The sequence below is a fragment of the Drosophila subobscura genome, chromosome O (assembly GCF_008121235.1).
Source record: "Drosophila subobscura isolate 14011-0131.10 chromosome O, UCBerk_Dsub_1.0, whole genome shotgun sequence".
NCBI classification, from domain to species: domain Eukaryota; kingdom Metazoa; phylum Arthropoda; class Insecta; order Diptera; family Drosophilidae; genus Drosophila; species Drosophila subobscura.
The window spans coordinates 28,028,918-28,043,596 of record NC_048533.1 but is presented as its reverse complement, the minus strand read 5'-3'; the positions used below and the strand labels follow the sequence as shown (position 1 = coordinate 28,043,596).

The window sequence follows — 14,679 nt, the reverse complement described above, 5'->3', positions numbered from 1 at the left end:
GCGCCAAGTTTTTTCCTACGTTCCTTTTAGGGTCTGTTACTGCCAATACTACAATCAGACCAGACCATAATCTTCCAAACAATAAAATTGAGCATAATGCAGATTAAACCTCAAATTTGTTCTACATTTATTCATCTGACTATACATTTGTACATATGTCGCTATCCATACTGTTAAATGATTCCTTAATTCTATCAACTTTTAGCTTTTACATCTTTCCCATCGCTTGCCTCCAGTTTAGTCTTGATCTCCCTTTCCAATGGAGGTGCCGATGCCGATCCACTTCTCTCTTCTGTTGGAATCACTTCTGGAGCTGGAGTCTGCTTCTCAGCATCATTGTCCGACTGATTAGCCTTTGGATCAGTCTCAGCCAGAGGCAGTTTGGGTGCCGGAGGTGCCCTACGATTAGGCAGAATCAGACTCTCCAATCCGCCAAAAGGAGCCTCGACTAGGATGTACATAATGTACGCCAGGAGCAGAGAGAACCCAAAGTCCTGCCAGAATCGCAGCATCTAAAGGAATGGATGAAATTCGATAATATTCAATGGGGCTAGCAGTTAGCTAAGCACTTACCACATCGTAGTCGGAGAAGTAAGTGTTGACCCGAGTGCGTCCTGCATTCAGGTTCTGAATGAGCAAGTGCCACATGTAGATGCAGTAGGACAGCTTGGAGAGCGGCTGCCACAAGGGCGAGGAGAGGAAGGAATTGGCCAATCCGCCGTATCCTTGCATGCAGGCAAACACGACCCAGCTCAGGCCCAGGGGCCAAGCAATCCGAGACAGCGACACATAGAACGCTTCACTCAGAATGGGAATAGACTTGGACTTGGCCAGGCCATACGGATACATGGCAAAGACGCAGGTGAAGAGCAAGGCCAAGCTGGTCAGCCATCCGATCCAGACACTGGGGCGACTCAGCTTGATCGACCTTCCCCGGATGGTGTGCAGGTAGTACCCGAAGAGGAAGCCGACAAGCCAGCCTGATGTTCGGTTGTGGGTTTTTTGGGAGAGTCCTATATCCCCTCCTGAAATTCTGAGGAGTGTACGGATCAGATGCGACTGACTTGATCACGATTTAGAGCACTTACAGGGATAAGTCCTTGATCACCATTATGCTGAAGAGGTAAGCAGCTAGCGAAAGGGTCAACAGCAGGACAACGGCGGCTCCTTTCGTTCCCCACTTGTAGACAATAATCAGGAGCAAGGGAGCGATGATATAGAGCTGCATATCGATGGCCAAATACCATGTTTGAGCGAGGCACTTTAAACGATGCAAAGAGAGCGGTTAGTCGAGGAAAACATATTTGAAGTTTTGATTAACTTACGATCCGATCAGCGGCATAGTTCTGGACGTAGAGAAGTGTCCAGTACCAATTCTCATTACAGCTGGAATAGTTATCAAAGTTCCATGTGCCGAACAGTGGCCCATCTCCCAGAAGAGGCAGCACTTTCAGATAGACCAGAATGGCCACTGCCACAACAGGAGTGAGTCGTAGATAGCGATGAAGATACATCAGCGGGATGTTCAGCTTGCCTTTGGCTCTGCAATGAAAACATTATTCAGAGAAATCTCAAAGATTAGTAATCTGGAACTTACTTTTCCATTGAACGCAGTGCGACCATTGAGACCAGCATACCACTGATAAAGAAGAAAGTATCCACAGCGAAAACGGCCTCATATATAACCATCATAAACGGCGACTTGGCCCACTGAAAATTGGCTCGAAAAGTGTTAGGCACTTGAAGAATCTGAACTATTTAGAAGTTCTTACCGTATACGCATCCAGCAAATTGATATTCGGCGATGTTATCGATACCATGTAATCATGACCGAAACACACCCAGATCAGAGACATGCCACGCAAACCGTGCAGGCAATGGACAACATTCGGGTTTGTATTATTGGAAATACGGAAGAGACCACGGGAGTTGTAGCGTGCTGAGAATATCCTTAGAATGGCAGGCAGTTTCTCTGCAATAATCAAAGAGAGTAGAGTGTATCCACAACCCACCATTGAACTGAAAGACTTACCTTGATCATCGCAAAGGAAGTAATCGTAGAGCGTAGCAAGACCAACTGCTGCACCGAACACCGACAAAAGAACACTGAAAAAGTGCAAAGAAAAGGGTAAATTTTAATAAAGAAAGGAAGTTTTCTGCACTTTACTTACATTATAAAGATTGTGAGTCCATCGTAGGATTCTTTCTCAGCCGTCTTGCAGGTGCTTTCCTTAACAAAACTGAGTTCTGCGTTCAGATCCACTCCAATGAGCTGATTGAGGAGTCGCAGCAGCAGCGTGTCCATATTCGCAGCCGAGCAGGTGGCGGGAAAGCAGACAGCTGTCTGTACGTTCAACATTCCTATGGGTCCCGCATTTCCCAGCAACTGCTGCAGCGGTAACTGTGCAAGGCAGTACTTTCCATTAAGATTGTAGTTGGAGGTGATGGCCTGCTGGATGTTGAGGCACTCGTCGTAGTTCCCTAGATCCCACGAGTCAATCACTGTGGAATGAATGCAAGGATTAGTTATTATATATTCTATCGCAGATCAGTCATTAACTCACTTCTGTATGCCCAAAGGCTGCCGGAGACCAAGCCTGCGGTCAGCTGAGCAAACTCCGCATAGCATTGAAGATCCTGCTGAGTGGGCAGCCGTGTTTCGGGCACCACATCAGACAGAGTTATATTCCGATAGAAGCTGAAGAACTCCTCCGACAAGTGACGGATCTTCACCATGCGCTGATATTGCTCCACATTCATTTCCACGCCCTTGTGCAGCTCCACATCCCAGTGGCTGGCCTTGACCACGGTCAGGCCCCATAGAAGGAGAATAAATGTAAGTCGAACCATTTCTCCCAGCGTTAGACTAGCGAATAATTGGAGTCCGAACTACCGCGAACCTTTTTATAACCGATCGAAGGGAAATAGGCCGAGATGTCTGGCTGTGGTCTGTGATAAGGATTCCTAAAATATGAGTGCAATCGATTGGCCCAGTACAGGCATTCGAACTGCCGACAAGACTCTGCAATCTAAACGAATTTCCAGTCTTCCAAGAAAGTTCCTATTAATTCAAATCAACTTATGCACATTTAAGGCCGATTGGAATCTTCCTGTGTAGTGTTTTGTTTGGGTTTAAGGCTTGAACTTGAGTATCTTATCGCTAGGCCAATGGTTCCTCGGAAATCCACTCCGGCGCTTTCTGGTGTTGTGGATCACAGTCATTGTGAAATTGTATATAAATAACAAATAAGTTGAGACTATCGCTTGGGAAATACCCCAGCAACAGCAACTGGAGTCCAAGAGTGCCAATGAGTAAGTTCGAATCACCAAAGAAGGGTTATGGGTAACTCGCTATCTGTTGGGGTAAGGCCCCAAGGCCAACAGGTGGAGAATAAGATACAATCTCTCTCTCTCTTATCTAATAGTTCCATACGACTGGTGTCTAGTGGCTTCGATTTAAATTGCTGGTGTTCATAGCTTGATTGCTTCTGGATTTGGTAGACACTGCGAGAGAATACTTTGTTGCAAATCTTATTGGATATCAATTAACATTTTGCAGCATGTGCATAGCACCTAATACCACGCCCGTATTTAATTTGATATTTAATTGTATATGGTTACATAATCAACTGTCAACTGGTGCCCCGCAAATAGTTTATGGGATCATAAATATTTCAATTAAGAGTGCCACCCACCACAGACAGGCTGTATAATTGTGTCTGTCAGGCACTTCCGCAAGATTCTTTTGCTAGCTGATGTTTGTCTGACGATTGGCTATGATCTTGATATGCCTGTCGAAGCAAGAAGTGTCACTGTCATTGCCATGTCCAACATGACGTATGCGCCATAAGCGAAACTAATCAAACACCAAAAAGGCGAAATCACAGAGCACAACAAAAGCAGCGCAATCGATCGACCAAATATGAAAACAATTAACAATCGAGCGCCGGCGGCAGCAGCAGCAGCAGCAGCAGCTGTTAACAGTAAATCTTCCCGCGTCAACATGTTCAGGGAAATACTTGTCGGGTCGGAAACAAGTTCGGACTGCCCCCATGCAATACCAGCAGCAGGCACGTCACAAGCGTGCCTCAGAAATCACATCAAAACAGCAGAAAGCAAATAGGAACGACACAACCGGAGCAGCGGAGGCTGTCAGCTTCGTAGAATTCTCCAAGCCACTTGGCAGGATGCGTCATGCTTTCTCTTTGGGGAAGTCCGGATGTTGGCGACCGAGTAGCCGCCGCTGACGTTGCGCTCTGGAAACGTGACTTGGGTGTGAGGCAATCCAATACGAGCCGACCTGTACTCTGCTGTGCTGTGGTTATCCGAGGTGAGATCTCAATCTTTGCATTAGCATAGACACCTATGGACACCTATGTACATACATATGTAAATGTGTACCGATTAATGCGGGTTAAGTGTGTTGGCGGTTCGAGTTCTTGATTGCTCGAGATTGATTGGGCACACCCTGCTCTGACAATTAGCTCGTGTCTATTCAAATCAATTTGATTTCGATGGTGTTGATAATTAACCGTTCTTTCAGATCACTTTTTCGCCACAAGCCCTAAGGAATCCGGCTGCAGAAATGCCTTAGCTTTTTTGGCAGAAATGATTCAGTGAGTTAAGAACAAAACAAAAAGCACTTGGAATGCAAGAAATGACCCAAATCTGGTGGGGAATCCTTTGCCAAAAGATCCCCTAAGATTTTATTAAGCTGCGCACGATCCTCAATTGCATTACCAAAAACAATCGGAGGAAGGAAGTAACACTCGCACTCGTACGCGCACGTTTTATGGGCTGCAGGCGAGTCAGTGATTTTTATGGGCAATCAACGACAAACAGAACAAGTTTGTTTGAACTTGTTGAAGCGCCGACAATTATTTTGTTTAATCGGCTTATTATAATGCCTTAATTAATGTATAAATCTACATGCTGTGGCTTAATTGTACATGTGCCCAGTCAACACAACACCGAGAGTGATATACAAGCAATTAATGGGTTCAGTTAGTTCAAAGAACAGATGTTAATTATTAAATTATTACAGTTAACATTTAGATTATTTTATTACAGATTTGCATACAAGACAACTATTATTTTGATATATTTACGTACTTAGCACATATAATAATGACTATCAATTTGGTTCTTTGGCTACATTTGACTCTATGAATTATAATTGATAGCTTGGTGGCATTTGCAATGCCACACAGCTGCCACACACTCAATTCAAATACAATGCGGATAAATTATTATTCTTTCTACACTCTGTACGACGATAATGATGCTGATGATGGCAGTCATAAGGTCCAGGATCCAACCCGCATCGGCTGGCTTGGTTTCTTGCATGGAGCACCCTATAATTATTAATCAAATATATGTATAAATAATTAAGGCAGTCAATTTAGCTATTTAATTTCCGTGCAGTTGTCTCCGTAACAATTAACCAACGCTCAGCCCGCCGTTTAACCTTGTGCCGTGACAATGTTGCGCGCTTTAGACACATTTAATAATTAGGAGCAGTTACATAAGAATTTTTTTTGCACACATTCGAGCATAAAAAAATGTTATTTCCTTTTTATCGACGCCTCAGTGTAATGCTTTAACAGCAAAATTTCACACCGCCTCCATAATGGGAATAAATCATGACTATTGGAATATGTTAGCATTCTAAAAGTGGAATAAACTAACCGTCAGACCCGGTCCCTCTCACATATGTACATATGTATGAGGCGCACGGATCTGTCTGACAAGTACAGCATCGATCTACAAATTGCACAAGAGCCAACAGTTCTCCGGCGGGTAATTGAAAATCGATTATTGAATGGCGTTTTTTACTTTCGCACGATTTGAAATTCTGAAACAATCAAACAGAATGGTTGGGCCATAAACCGCAGTCTGTCTTGGCCAGAGAGCGACGAGACGAGACGAGCGGCTCCAGCATGGTCAGTCGTAAATTCGACTGTTTTTTGTTTCATTTTACAACTTACAACTTACAATTTAGTAATACACGAAACCTTCACAGTCAAGTTCAAATGCATAATTGAGATGGAAAGGCAGCGCTCGGGCCAGAATAGTACAATATTTGATAACTGTAAGGCTGAAGGACAAATCGCTTTGAAAATGTGGAGAGCGGGAGAGAGATAAATCACTTTCTAGTTTGCTGATATCCACACCACCAGCAGCACCTTCACCGTGTGTCATAGGCATTTTCTTAGGGATTTCCGAGCATGTCTACTAAGCAGAAAAACCTTTTAATGAGAACCGTTCAATCTGTGACTGCTACCGGGGGCTGGTCCATGTGTCTGTGAGTGCCAATTAGCGTGTGTGCGACGGGGACTGCCAGGAATTCCATTTCCTACGTCACTGAGCTCTGAGCAAGCAGCACAAAAACACATCCACATGTGTATACATATGTATGCTCGGCAGTGCGGTAATTGCAGCAGCCCCTGTAAGAGCAGGAACTGGTTTATACCGCCATTCTTCATCGAGCGACAACGACGCTTCGCTGCGACTGCGACTGCGCCGCACCGCGCCGCTGACCGCGACTGAGGTTGAGGCTGCGGCTGCGGCTCGGGCTGCGGCTGCGGCTGGGGATCGGATATAAAAGTTAGTCGTGTGCTGGGATTCTGATTAGTCTGCGAGCGCCGTTTACAAGTACATAGTACGAGAATTTTTGGGTGTGCGTTACAAGTTTTTTTGGCTGCCAAGCAAAATCAAAGTGAAACGCAAGTTGAAGTGACCCCCAAAAAGCTGCAAGAACTACAACAAAAAACAAAATCAAACCCAGAAAAGGATATTAAAAATTAAATAAACGTGCTCAGTGTCAAACGGCAGCAGACAAAGACTTGGAAAGAATAAAATAATAATAATCAATTCAGTGAAAGTAATTTCAACACACACAGTACGTATACGTGATTATTTTATGTAATTTAAGACTGGAAAACTCTGCATTTATGCTTAGAATATATGCAATAAATACAGAAGTCCCTCATAGTTGAGTTCCCAGTTCGAAATTCTAAGTGAAATTGCAAAAATACATCAGGCAAAAGATATTTATACAAGAAAAAATGCAACAAAAAAATGCATTGAAAATGATCTACTGAGCCAAACTGTTTTCCCTTTTCTGTAGTCATAAATAACTCATTTAGCTGTAAGTTTATGCAAGTTCTTTGCTGTATCAAGGAAGACCTTGCTCGGCCGTTGCCCCCACCAAATGGCACAAATGTGAAGCTTATATTTTTGCATAAATTGTACTTAACTCGCGCTTACAAAGCTTGCTCTGGATCGGAGAGAGAAAGAGAGAGAGAGAGAGAGAGAGAGAGGGAGTTGCGATAACCCAAAAATAGAAACCCAGTTTTTGTTGCTGGCTTCCGTAATTACGGCAACAGAAATCGTCACAACCAAGGAAGTGAATGCACACAGAAAGTGAACAATCAATTTGCGGGGTAGTTAGCTTAAAATACAAATACACACGAAAAGGAAACTTGATTTTCTGGGCCGGAGGTTCTTTGGGAATGCACTCGTAATGCAAACGACAAACGACAGACAGCGCTCAAGGCGAGGCAGGGCCATAAAAAGCAACTGCCCAAGGAAAACATTTTATTAACGATGCCTAAACGTGGTCAAAGGCTGCCTGTTGACAGACAATATAAGCAACTGCTACTCTTAGTGTTAGCTAATTGCTTAGCACCTGCTCTTGGCTAACTAACCACTTGGCTCGTTAGACCAAAAGAAACCATCGTCAAAAAGAATGTTGGACGAATGTCTCAAGCAATTGACATTTAATTTGTTGCACTAATTTCCCAGCTACTTGCTTGAACTGCTGCTGTATTGATGGTTTTTTAATTGCTTCTGAGTAATTGATAAGACCGCGCAGGCACTAATTATGTTAAGTACTCGCTTAGTGAGTGTCGCTTATTCATTACAACCGCTTAAGACCACATCGTTTTCATTTGACAGAACAGAAGGGAATGGCTTTTGTGCTCTTTAATGATCCGAGCCTCGCTTCGCTTTGTTTTGCATTGACGCAAATATTTATGCATAGATTCTGGTGTGTGGTTTGGTTTTTTTTTGCGTTTTGCAAGCGACTTGTCATCCAATTGACTCACAATCGGAAACACAGCGAGAGCAACAAAACCATCCAGCGCTGGAAAAAATCAAAAAACCCCCACACACACAGGCAGTCGCTCGGCGGGCTTGGGCTCGAGCCCAGGCGACCCGTGCAGATGCAGGGGCGCCCTGCCATGGCTTAAATTAGGCGCTTTTTTTACTCAATTAAGCAAATCAGTCAGAGCACAAAACAAACACACACACACACACAACAAGTACACACATACGAATGCACATCGGTACCAAAAATAGAGCGTTTCTAATGTGGCATTTGATTTGTTCGCCTCCCACGACGCTTGTTCGACAGTCGCGCGGCAACAAATTAATTAGCCACACACTTTGGAACAATCGCAAAACGGAAACATTGTTGCCCAAATGCTTACGAGACACTGCGGCTAGATGGATGGATGGTTGAATGGTTGGATGGTTGAATGGTTGGAAGAGCGACCTTAGGCAGTGTTGTTGATCCACAAAGCGGAGGATCTGGCAGTGCACAGGGTGGGGGCAAGCAACACCCTGCCAAAAGGCAGTTAATAATTATGTAAATTACAAATTATATGGCAGCTGATAATTATGGAACGATTTTCCGAAAGCCGCAAACACACAATCTAGCACAAATGCAACCTTGAGCGGAAAATTGTAAGCACTGCTCCGGTACATAAACTATACATATGTACATACATGTTTACATATGTACATATATATCTTCTGTTCATTTGTTTGCCAGTTTGTCTTAAATGGTTTTCAATCGAGTCGCTGCTGCTGTTTCTGCTGCTGCTGTAAGCCACCTTTGGTGGTGCTGTTAAGCATTTGATGTTTGATTTTTTGTAATGGTTACGGCGGCAACAATAACATTAAATCAGCCGCTTAGATTTCACCTCATCAGCGGAGGCAGCGAAGGTGAACAGAAGTCGCTGCGGATGCATTTAGCCGATGATGTGAAATGCAGAGACACGGCCGAGCGGGCTTAAGAATACATACGATACGATACGATACGATATGCCCGGGACCACAACAATGGACATTCAGAGTATCTGCCCCCTATGCGAGCTGCTGCATTGTATGCAGATAGTACACAGATATATAATCAGCCAGACAACGCAGAGTTATGTACGCTAGTGAACAAACTAATTGGACTCACACGGCGCTTGGGAAATGTTCTCTGTGCACTGCCGTTGCCTTCAATTCGTTACGTATACGCTCCGCCGACGGCTGTAAGTTGCTTGGCTGCCAAAAAATGTGTGCCAAACCAGAATCGGAACCCAAACAAACTCTAAAGCCAAAACCAGAAGTTTGACCAGCAAAAACACAGAATCAAAACTGGCCAAGTACAGCTGTAAAATTTCTGTATTTTTGATATTGCGCAATTGATCAATAACTTGTTTGGGGCTAAGCAGTCGCAATGGTTACACCGAGCCTACACCCACACCTCCACTTCCACTTCCACTCTTACCCCTGGAGAAGAGGCGGAACTCAATAAATAATTCATAGACAAGTTGTCCAAGAAAGCCTCCAACTCGGCTGGCCGCTTCCTGGCCACCTTCGGTGACTTTCTGCGCGCCAGTCTTTCCTGCTTCCCCCTCTTGATTCATGCGCGTGTAATGAGTTCTCAAATTCAATTCCGAAATTAAATCAAAGATTAACGTGAGCTAAGGCCAGGGGTAGAGCTAATTGTTGTTCTTGGGCCTCCGGACAGTAGCTGGTCTTTCTGTACACTTTGGATTAGAGCGCGTGACATTGGGGCCGAACAGACACAGACACTGGCACTGCCCCGATACAGTCTCGGTTTCGGACAACCAGCAATTGTCGGCGCATTGACATTTCAGCCGAGTTTTATGACATGCCAATGGAACTTAAGCAAAAGGTTGGCCATAACAGCGTAAACTATCTTGAGACTTTATTGCCAAACGCTCGGCAAATAGGACAGAGGCGGCTTTGGCCAATTCAAATATTTATTGCAATTAACGAGCTTACATGTCGCATTCCAAGCGGCTCTTCAGGCACTGAGCCAAATGGCCAATAAACTACAACTGGAATTATGTTAAATGTTTACCGAGAATGCCACATCCCCTATTAGCGCTGAAAGATGATCGTAATAGGGTGGATGGTAATCTAAATCTAACTTAAAGTCGATTCAGTTTTCAGAAGGAATCTTTGTGGCTACCCCTGGGCAAACAAACTTGTCGCTATTTGCATAATATTCCATATTCAAATGCATAATTTAATTATAAGTTTCTATTAAAACATCCCACGTATAGGCCCACAGAGGCAGTTAAGTCAGTGCAGTGTGCGGCTATGCAAATGAACTATTAAATATGCAGCTCAGCTGTGAGAAGAAGGCTCGTCTGGTGGAGAAACGCGTTGTGGAACTCGTAAATTAACTATGAAAATTGTTTGTCAATATTAAAATTTACGTTGCTCAAAGAATGAGAACAATTTCAAGCGACGGCTATAATTTATTTTGCATTTAATTACTGATGCAAATACATATCCGAGCGAGCATGTAGCAAGCAGCTTTGTTAATGTAATTTCCGTAACAGTTTTCGATTATATAAAACTTTTAAAATATTAATGTATGTTCGAGGAAATGTACACATAGAGTGCAATTATTTTGAAATATTTTTTTAGAAACTTGTAAAACGCTGCCCAAGAGGCGTACATTTCAATTGATTTATTGTGCAATTTTCCAAGCCAAAAGTGATAAATTTGTTCTGAAAAATTCCGTTAAAGAACCAAGTGGAAAATCGAATTCTAAAACGACCCTGAAACGGTGGGCTTGCCCAAACATATACGACTAGAGTATACCCTGCACACGATTAGGGATTTCTTAAAATAAAATAAAATAAAATAAAATATCGATAGAATTATCGATAGGTGGCAGAATCTGCAAGGAGCGGTCAGTGACATCTCTGAGAACCAGAAAGAGAACAGATCAGAAAACAAGTTCAGGTTGGCTTGAGCCAGGCTCAAAGTTTAAATTCTAAACAGGTACAAAAGTAATACAAAACTTAACGGTTGTAAGCGGCAGCTAATTGGTTTTAGCAAGCTCTAATGTTCATTCGCTTTATATGTAAATGCAGATCATTTAGGACATATTCTCCATGAAGCTTTTGCATATGAAACTCGTTTCTTCTCGTATTCGTGTGCTCTCATTGAATTGCTGACTTGTGGCCGCAGGCAACCTGTCTGTGGCGCTAGAACGAGCTACCAAATGTGGTAGAATCACTCCATACCAGTCATTGCAGCCACACTCTATAGTATAACTCCAATAAATAATGTTTATTCACAGCTAAGACAGTTCCGATATGGGTTCCCTGCCACAGTTGTCGATCGTGAAGGGTCAGCAGCAGGATTTTGTGCCGAGAGCGCTGCACCGCATCTTTGAGGAGCAGCAGCTGCGGCACGCCGACAAGGTGGCGCTGATCTATCAGCCCGATACGCCCGGCATGGGACGGGCTCCCAGCCAGAGCAGCTATCGCCAGATGAACGAGCGGGCCAATCGGGCAGCCCGTCTGCTGGTGGCGGAGACCCACGGGCGGTTCCTGCAGCCCAACAGCGACGGCGACTTCATTGTGGCCGTGTGCATGCAGCCATCGGAGGAGCTGATCACCACGCTGCTGGCTATTTGGAAGGCGGGTGGCGCCTACCTGCCCATCGATCCCAGCTTCCCGGCCAACCGCATTCACCACATCCTGCTGGAGGCTCGTCCCACGCTGGTGGTGCGCGACGATGATGTGGACGCTGGCCGCTTCCAGGGCACACCCTCGCTGTCCGTGACGGAGCTCTATGCCAAGTCGCTGCCCCTGAGCGGATCCAATCTGCTCTCTGAGGAGATGCTGCGCGGTGGCAACGACCACATCGCCATTGTGCTCTACACCTCGGGGAGCACAGGTGTGCCCAAGGGCGTGCGCTTGCCACACGAGAACATCCTGAACCGCCTGCAGTGGCAGTGGGCCACGTTCCCGTACACGGCCAGCGAGGTGGTCAGCGTGTTCAAGACGGCTCTCACCTTTGTGGACTCCATTGCCGAGCTGTGGGGCCCGCTGATGTGTGGACTGGCCATTCTGGTTGTGCCCAAGGCCGTCACCAAGGATCCGCAGCGGCTGGTGGCCCTGCTGGAGCGGTACAAGATCAGGCGTCTGGTGCTGGTGCCCACGCTGCTGCGATCGCTGCTCATGTACCTGAAGATGGAGGGCGGCGGTGCAGCCCAGAAACTGCTCTACAACCTCCAGATTTGGGTGTGCTCCGGCGAGCCGCTGTCCGTGGCGCTGGCCAGCAGCTTCTTTGACTACTTCGACGAGGGTGTGCATCGGCTGTACAACTTTTACGGCTCCACCGAGGTCATGGGCGACGTGACCTACTTCACCTGCGAAAGCAAGAAGCAGCTGAGCCTCTACGACAATGTGCCCATTGGTAAGGGAATAAACAAAACAAATCCTTCTCCTTTGCTCACTCTCACACTCACACTCGATCTCGATCTCTTCTCGTTGCTGCAGGCATTCCCGTGTGCAACACGGTCATCTATCTGCTGGACGCCGACTACAGGCCCGTCAAGAATGGAGAGATTGGTGAAATATTCGCTTCGGGACTAAACCTTGCCGCTGGCTATGTGAACGGTCGCGATCCAGAGCGCTTCCTGGAGAACCCACTGGCTGTGGAGAAGAGTAAGTTCCCATCTTATCTATCCTGCGATCTAGTCTAAGCTTTTCCCTCCCTGCCAGAATATGCTCGCCTCTATCGCACCGGCGACTATGGAGCTCTGAAGAACGGCAGCATCATGTACGAGGGCCGCACGGACTCGCAGGTCAAGATTCGCGGCCATCGCGTGGACCTCTCCGAGGTGGAGAAGAATGTGGCCGAGCTGCCGCTGGTGGAGAAGGCGATTGTCCTGTGCTACCATGCCGGGCATGTGGATCAGGCCATTCTGGCCTTTGTCAAGCTGCGCGACGATGCGCCGCTCGTAACGGAGCTCCAGCTGGAGGCTCGCCTCAAGGACAAGCTGGCCGACTACATGACCCCGCAGGTGGTCATCATGGACCACGTGCCGCTGCTGGTGAACGGCAAGGTGGATCGCCAGGCGCTGCTCAAGTCCTACGAGACGGCCAACAACAATGAGGGCGACTCCAGCATTGTGCTGGACTTTGATTACAGCCAAGTGCCGGAGGAGCTCAAGCTGACGGCGCGCGATCTCTTCGAGACGGTGGGCGGAGTGATTGGCCGCTCGACGCGTGCCACTTTGGCGCCACAGAGCAACTTCTACGAGCTGGGCGGCAACTCCCTGAACTCCATTTTCACCGTGACGCTGCTGCGCGAGAAGGGCTACAACATTGGCATATCCGAGTTCATAGCGGCCAAGAATCTGGGCGAGGTCATTGAGAAAATGGCAGCCAACCACGACTCCGTGCAGCTCGAAGAGGAATCCCTTAATGCCTGTCCGCATCTGAAAATGGAAGCGGTGGCCCTGCGCCTGGACCACCGTCAGGAGGTGATCGAGTGAGTAAACACAGACCCAGCGAACTGAGAGAATCAACCAGCTGTCATTGACAATTTTCCATTCGTTTCCAGCATCATTGTGGCCAGTTTCTACAACAAGGCAGACTTGGAGCAGTGGCTGAAGCCGGGCGTATTGCGCAGCGACTACAGTGACATTCTCAACGTAAGTGACACCCAGGACTCCTGGTAGATTGTGAGCTAATTCCAGGGACTTACTCTACAGGATATCTGGAACGAGTTGGTGGAGCGTGACCTGAGCTTTGTCGTGTACGATCGCAACACAGAGCGCATCATTGGCACCGCCTTGAACTTTGATGCCCGCAATGAGCCCGAAGTGGACATCAAGTCAAAGCTGCTCACTGTGTTTGAGTTCCTGGAGTTCTGTGAGGGTCCCATACGGTGAGTACTCTTAGATGGGAAATCAATCAAAGAATAAATGTTAATTTGGGGCGTGCTTGCAGCGATAACTATTTGCCAAAGGGCCTCAACCAAATCCTGCACTCATTCATGATGGGTACGGCCGAGAAGCTGAATCCGCGCGAGAACATTGCCTGCATGCACTTCATGGAGCACGAGGTGCTGCGCGTGGCACGGGAGAAGCAATTCGCTGGCATCTTCACCACCAACACCAGCCCACTGACCCAGCAGCTGGCCGATGTGTATCACTACAAGACGCTCCTCAATTACCAGGTCAATGAGTATGTGCACTCCGATGGCAGCCGACCCTTTGGGGATGCGCCCGACGATCAGCGCGCCATTGTCCACTGGAAGGAGGTGGGCAGCAAGTAGCACGCCATGGAAGGGCACATGGAACCAGAACCAGAACCAGAAACAGATCTGCAGCGAATTTAACCCGCAACACGTATTATATTTTCCTAGCCTAGGTTACCCTCTAGTATTAGCTATAGAAATACTGCAGCATAGTGTAACGTCGAATGAAGTTCATAAGTTTGTGTTGACTAGTTGTAAGCATCCGATATCGGGACAATTAAACCAATATAAATCGCTAATTGAGGTTCATTAATACTCCATTTGTAGAGTATAAATTGTTTTGCCACTCTCGATGATTCTCCTTGG

General features: G+C 46.3%; 2 protein-coding genes across 2 annotated transcripts; one reads left to right on the top strand and one right to left on the bottom strand.

The window, feature by feature from the left end:
- Positions 1-103: 103 nt before the first annotated feature.
- On the bottom strand, positions 104-2,967 carry LOC117898099 (nose resistant to fluoxetine protein 6). Its single transcript, XM_034807279.1, has 9 exons — positions 2,565-2,967; positions 2,172-2,502; positions 2,033-2,106; positions 1,773-1,972; positions 1,598-1,710; positions 1,326-1,542; positions 1,089-1,261; positions 574-1,033; positions 104-512 (listed from the first exon to the last, which is right to left on the bottom strand). The coding sequence occupies exons 1-9, from the start codon at positions 2,848-2,850 to the stop codon at positions 195-197; spliced, it is 2,172 nt and encodes a 723-aa protein (XP_034663170.1). The 5' UTR covers positions 2,851-2,967; the 3' UTR covers positions 104-194.
- Positions 2,968-6,628: 3,661 nt separating this feature from the next.
- LOC117897555 (mycosubtilin synthase subunit C) lies at positions 6,629-14,616 on the top strand. The gene is made up of 7 exons (XM_034806485.1): positions 6,629-6,901; positions 11,399-12,522; positions 12,606-12,773; positions 12,831-13,602; positions 13,675-13,765; positions 13,826-14,001; positions 14,064-14,616. The coding sequence occupies exons 2-7, from the start codon at positions 11,415-11,417 to the stop codon at positions 14,389-14,391; spliced, it is 2,643 nt and encodes an 880-aa protein (XP_034662376.1). The 5' UTR covers positions 6,629-6,901; positions 11,399-11,414; the 3' UTR covers positions 14,392-14,616.
- Positions 14,617-14,679: the final 63 nt, after the last annotated feature.

Coding starts and splice junctions, on each gene's coding strand:
- LOC117897555 (XM_034806485.1), top strand. CDS start 11,415: ATGGGTTCCCTGCCACAGTTGTCGATCGTGAAGGGTCAGCAGCAGGAT. Junction 12,523..12,605: donor CTACGACAATGTGCCCATTG/GTAAGGGAATAA, acceptor TCGTTGCTGCAG/GCATTCCCGTGTGCAACACG. Junction 13,603..13,674: donor CACCGTCAGGAGGTGATCGA/GTGAGTAAACAC, acceptor ATTCGTTTCCAG/CATCATTGTGGCCAGTTTCT.
- LOC117898099 (XM_034807279.1), bottom strand. CDS start 2,850: ATGGTTCGACTTACATTTATTCTCCTTCTATGGGGCCTGACCGTGGTC. Junction 1,973..2,032: donor CTTCCTTTGCGATGATCAAG/GTAAGTCTTTCA, acceptor TGATTATTGCAG/AGAAACTGCCTGCCATTCTA. Junction 1,543..1,597: donor GCACTGCGTTCAATGGAAAA/GTAAGTTCCAGA, acceptor TTTTCATTGCAG/AGCCAAAGGCAAGCTGAACA.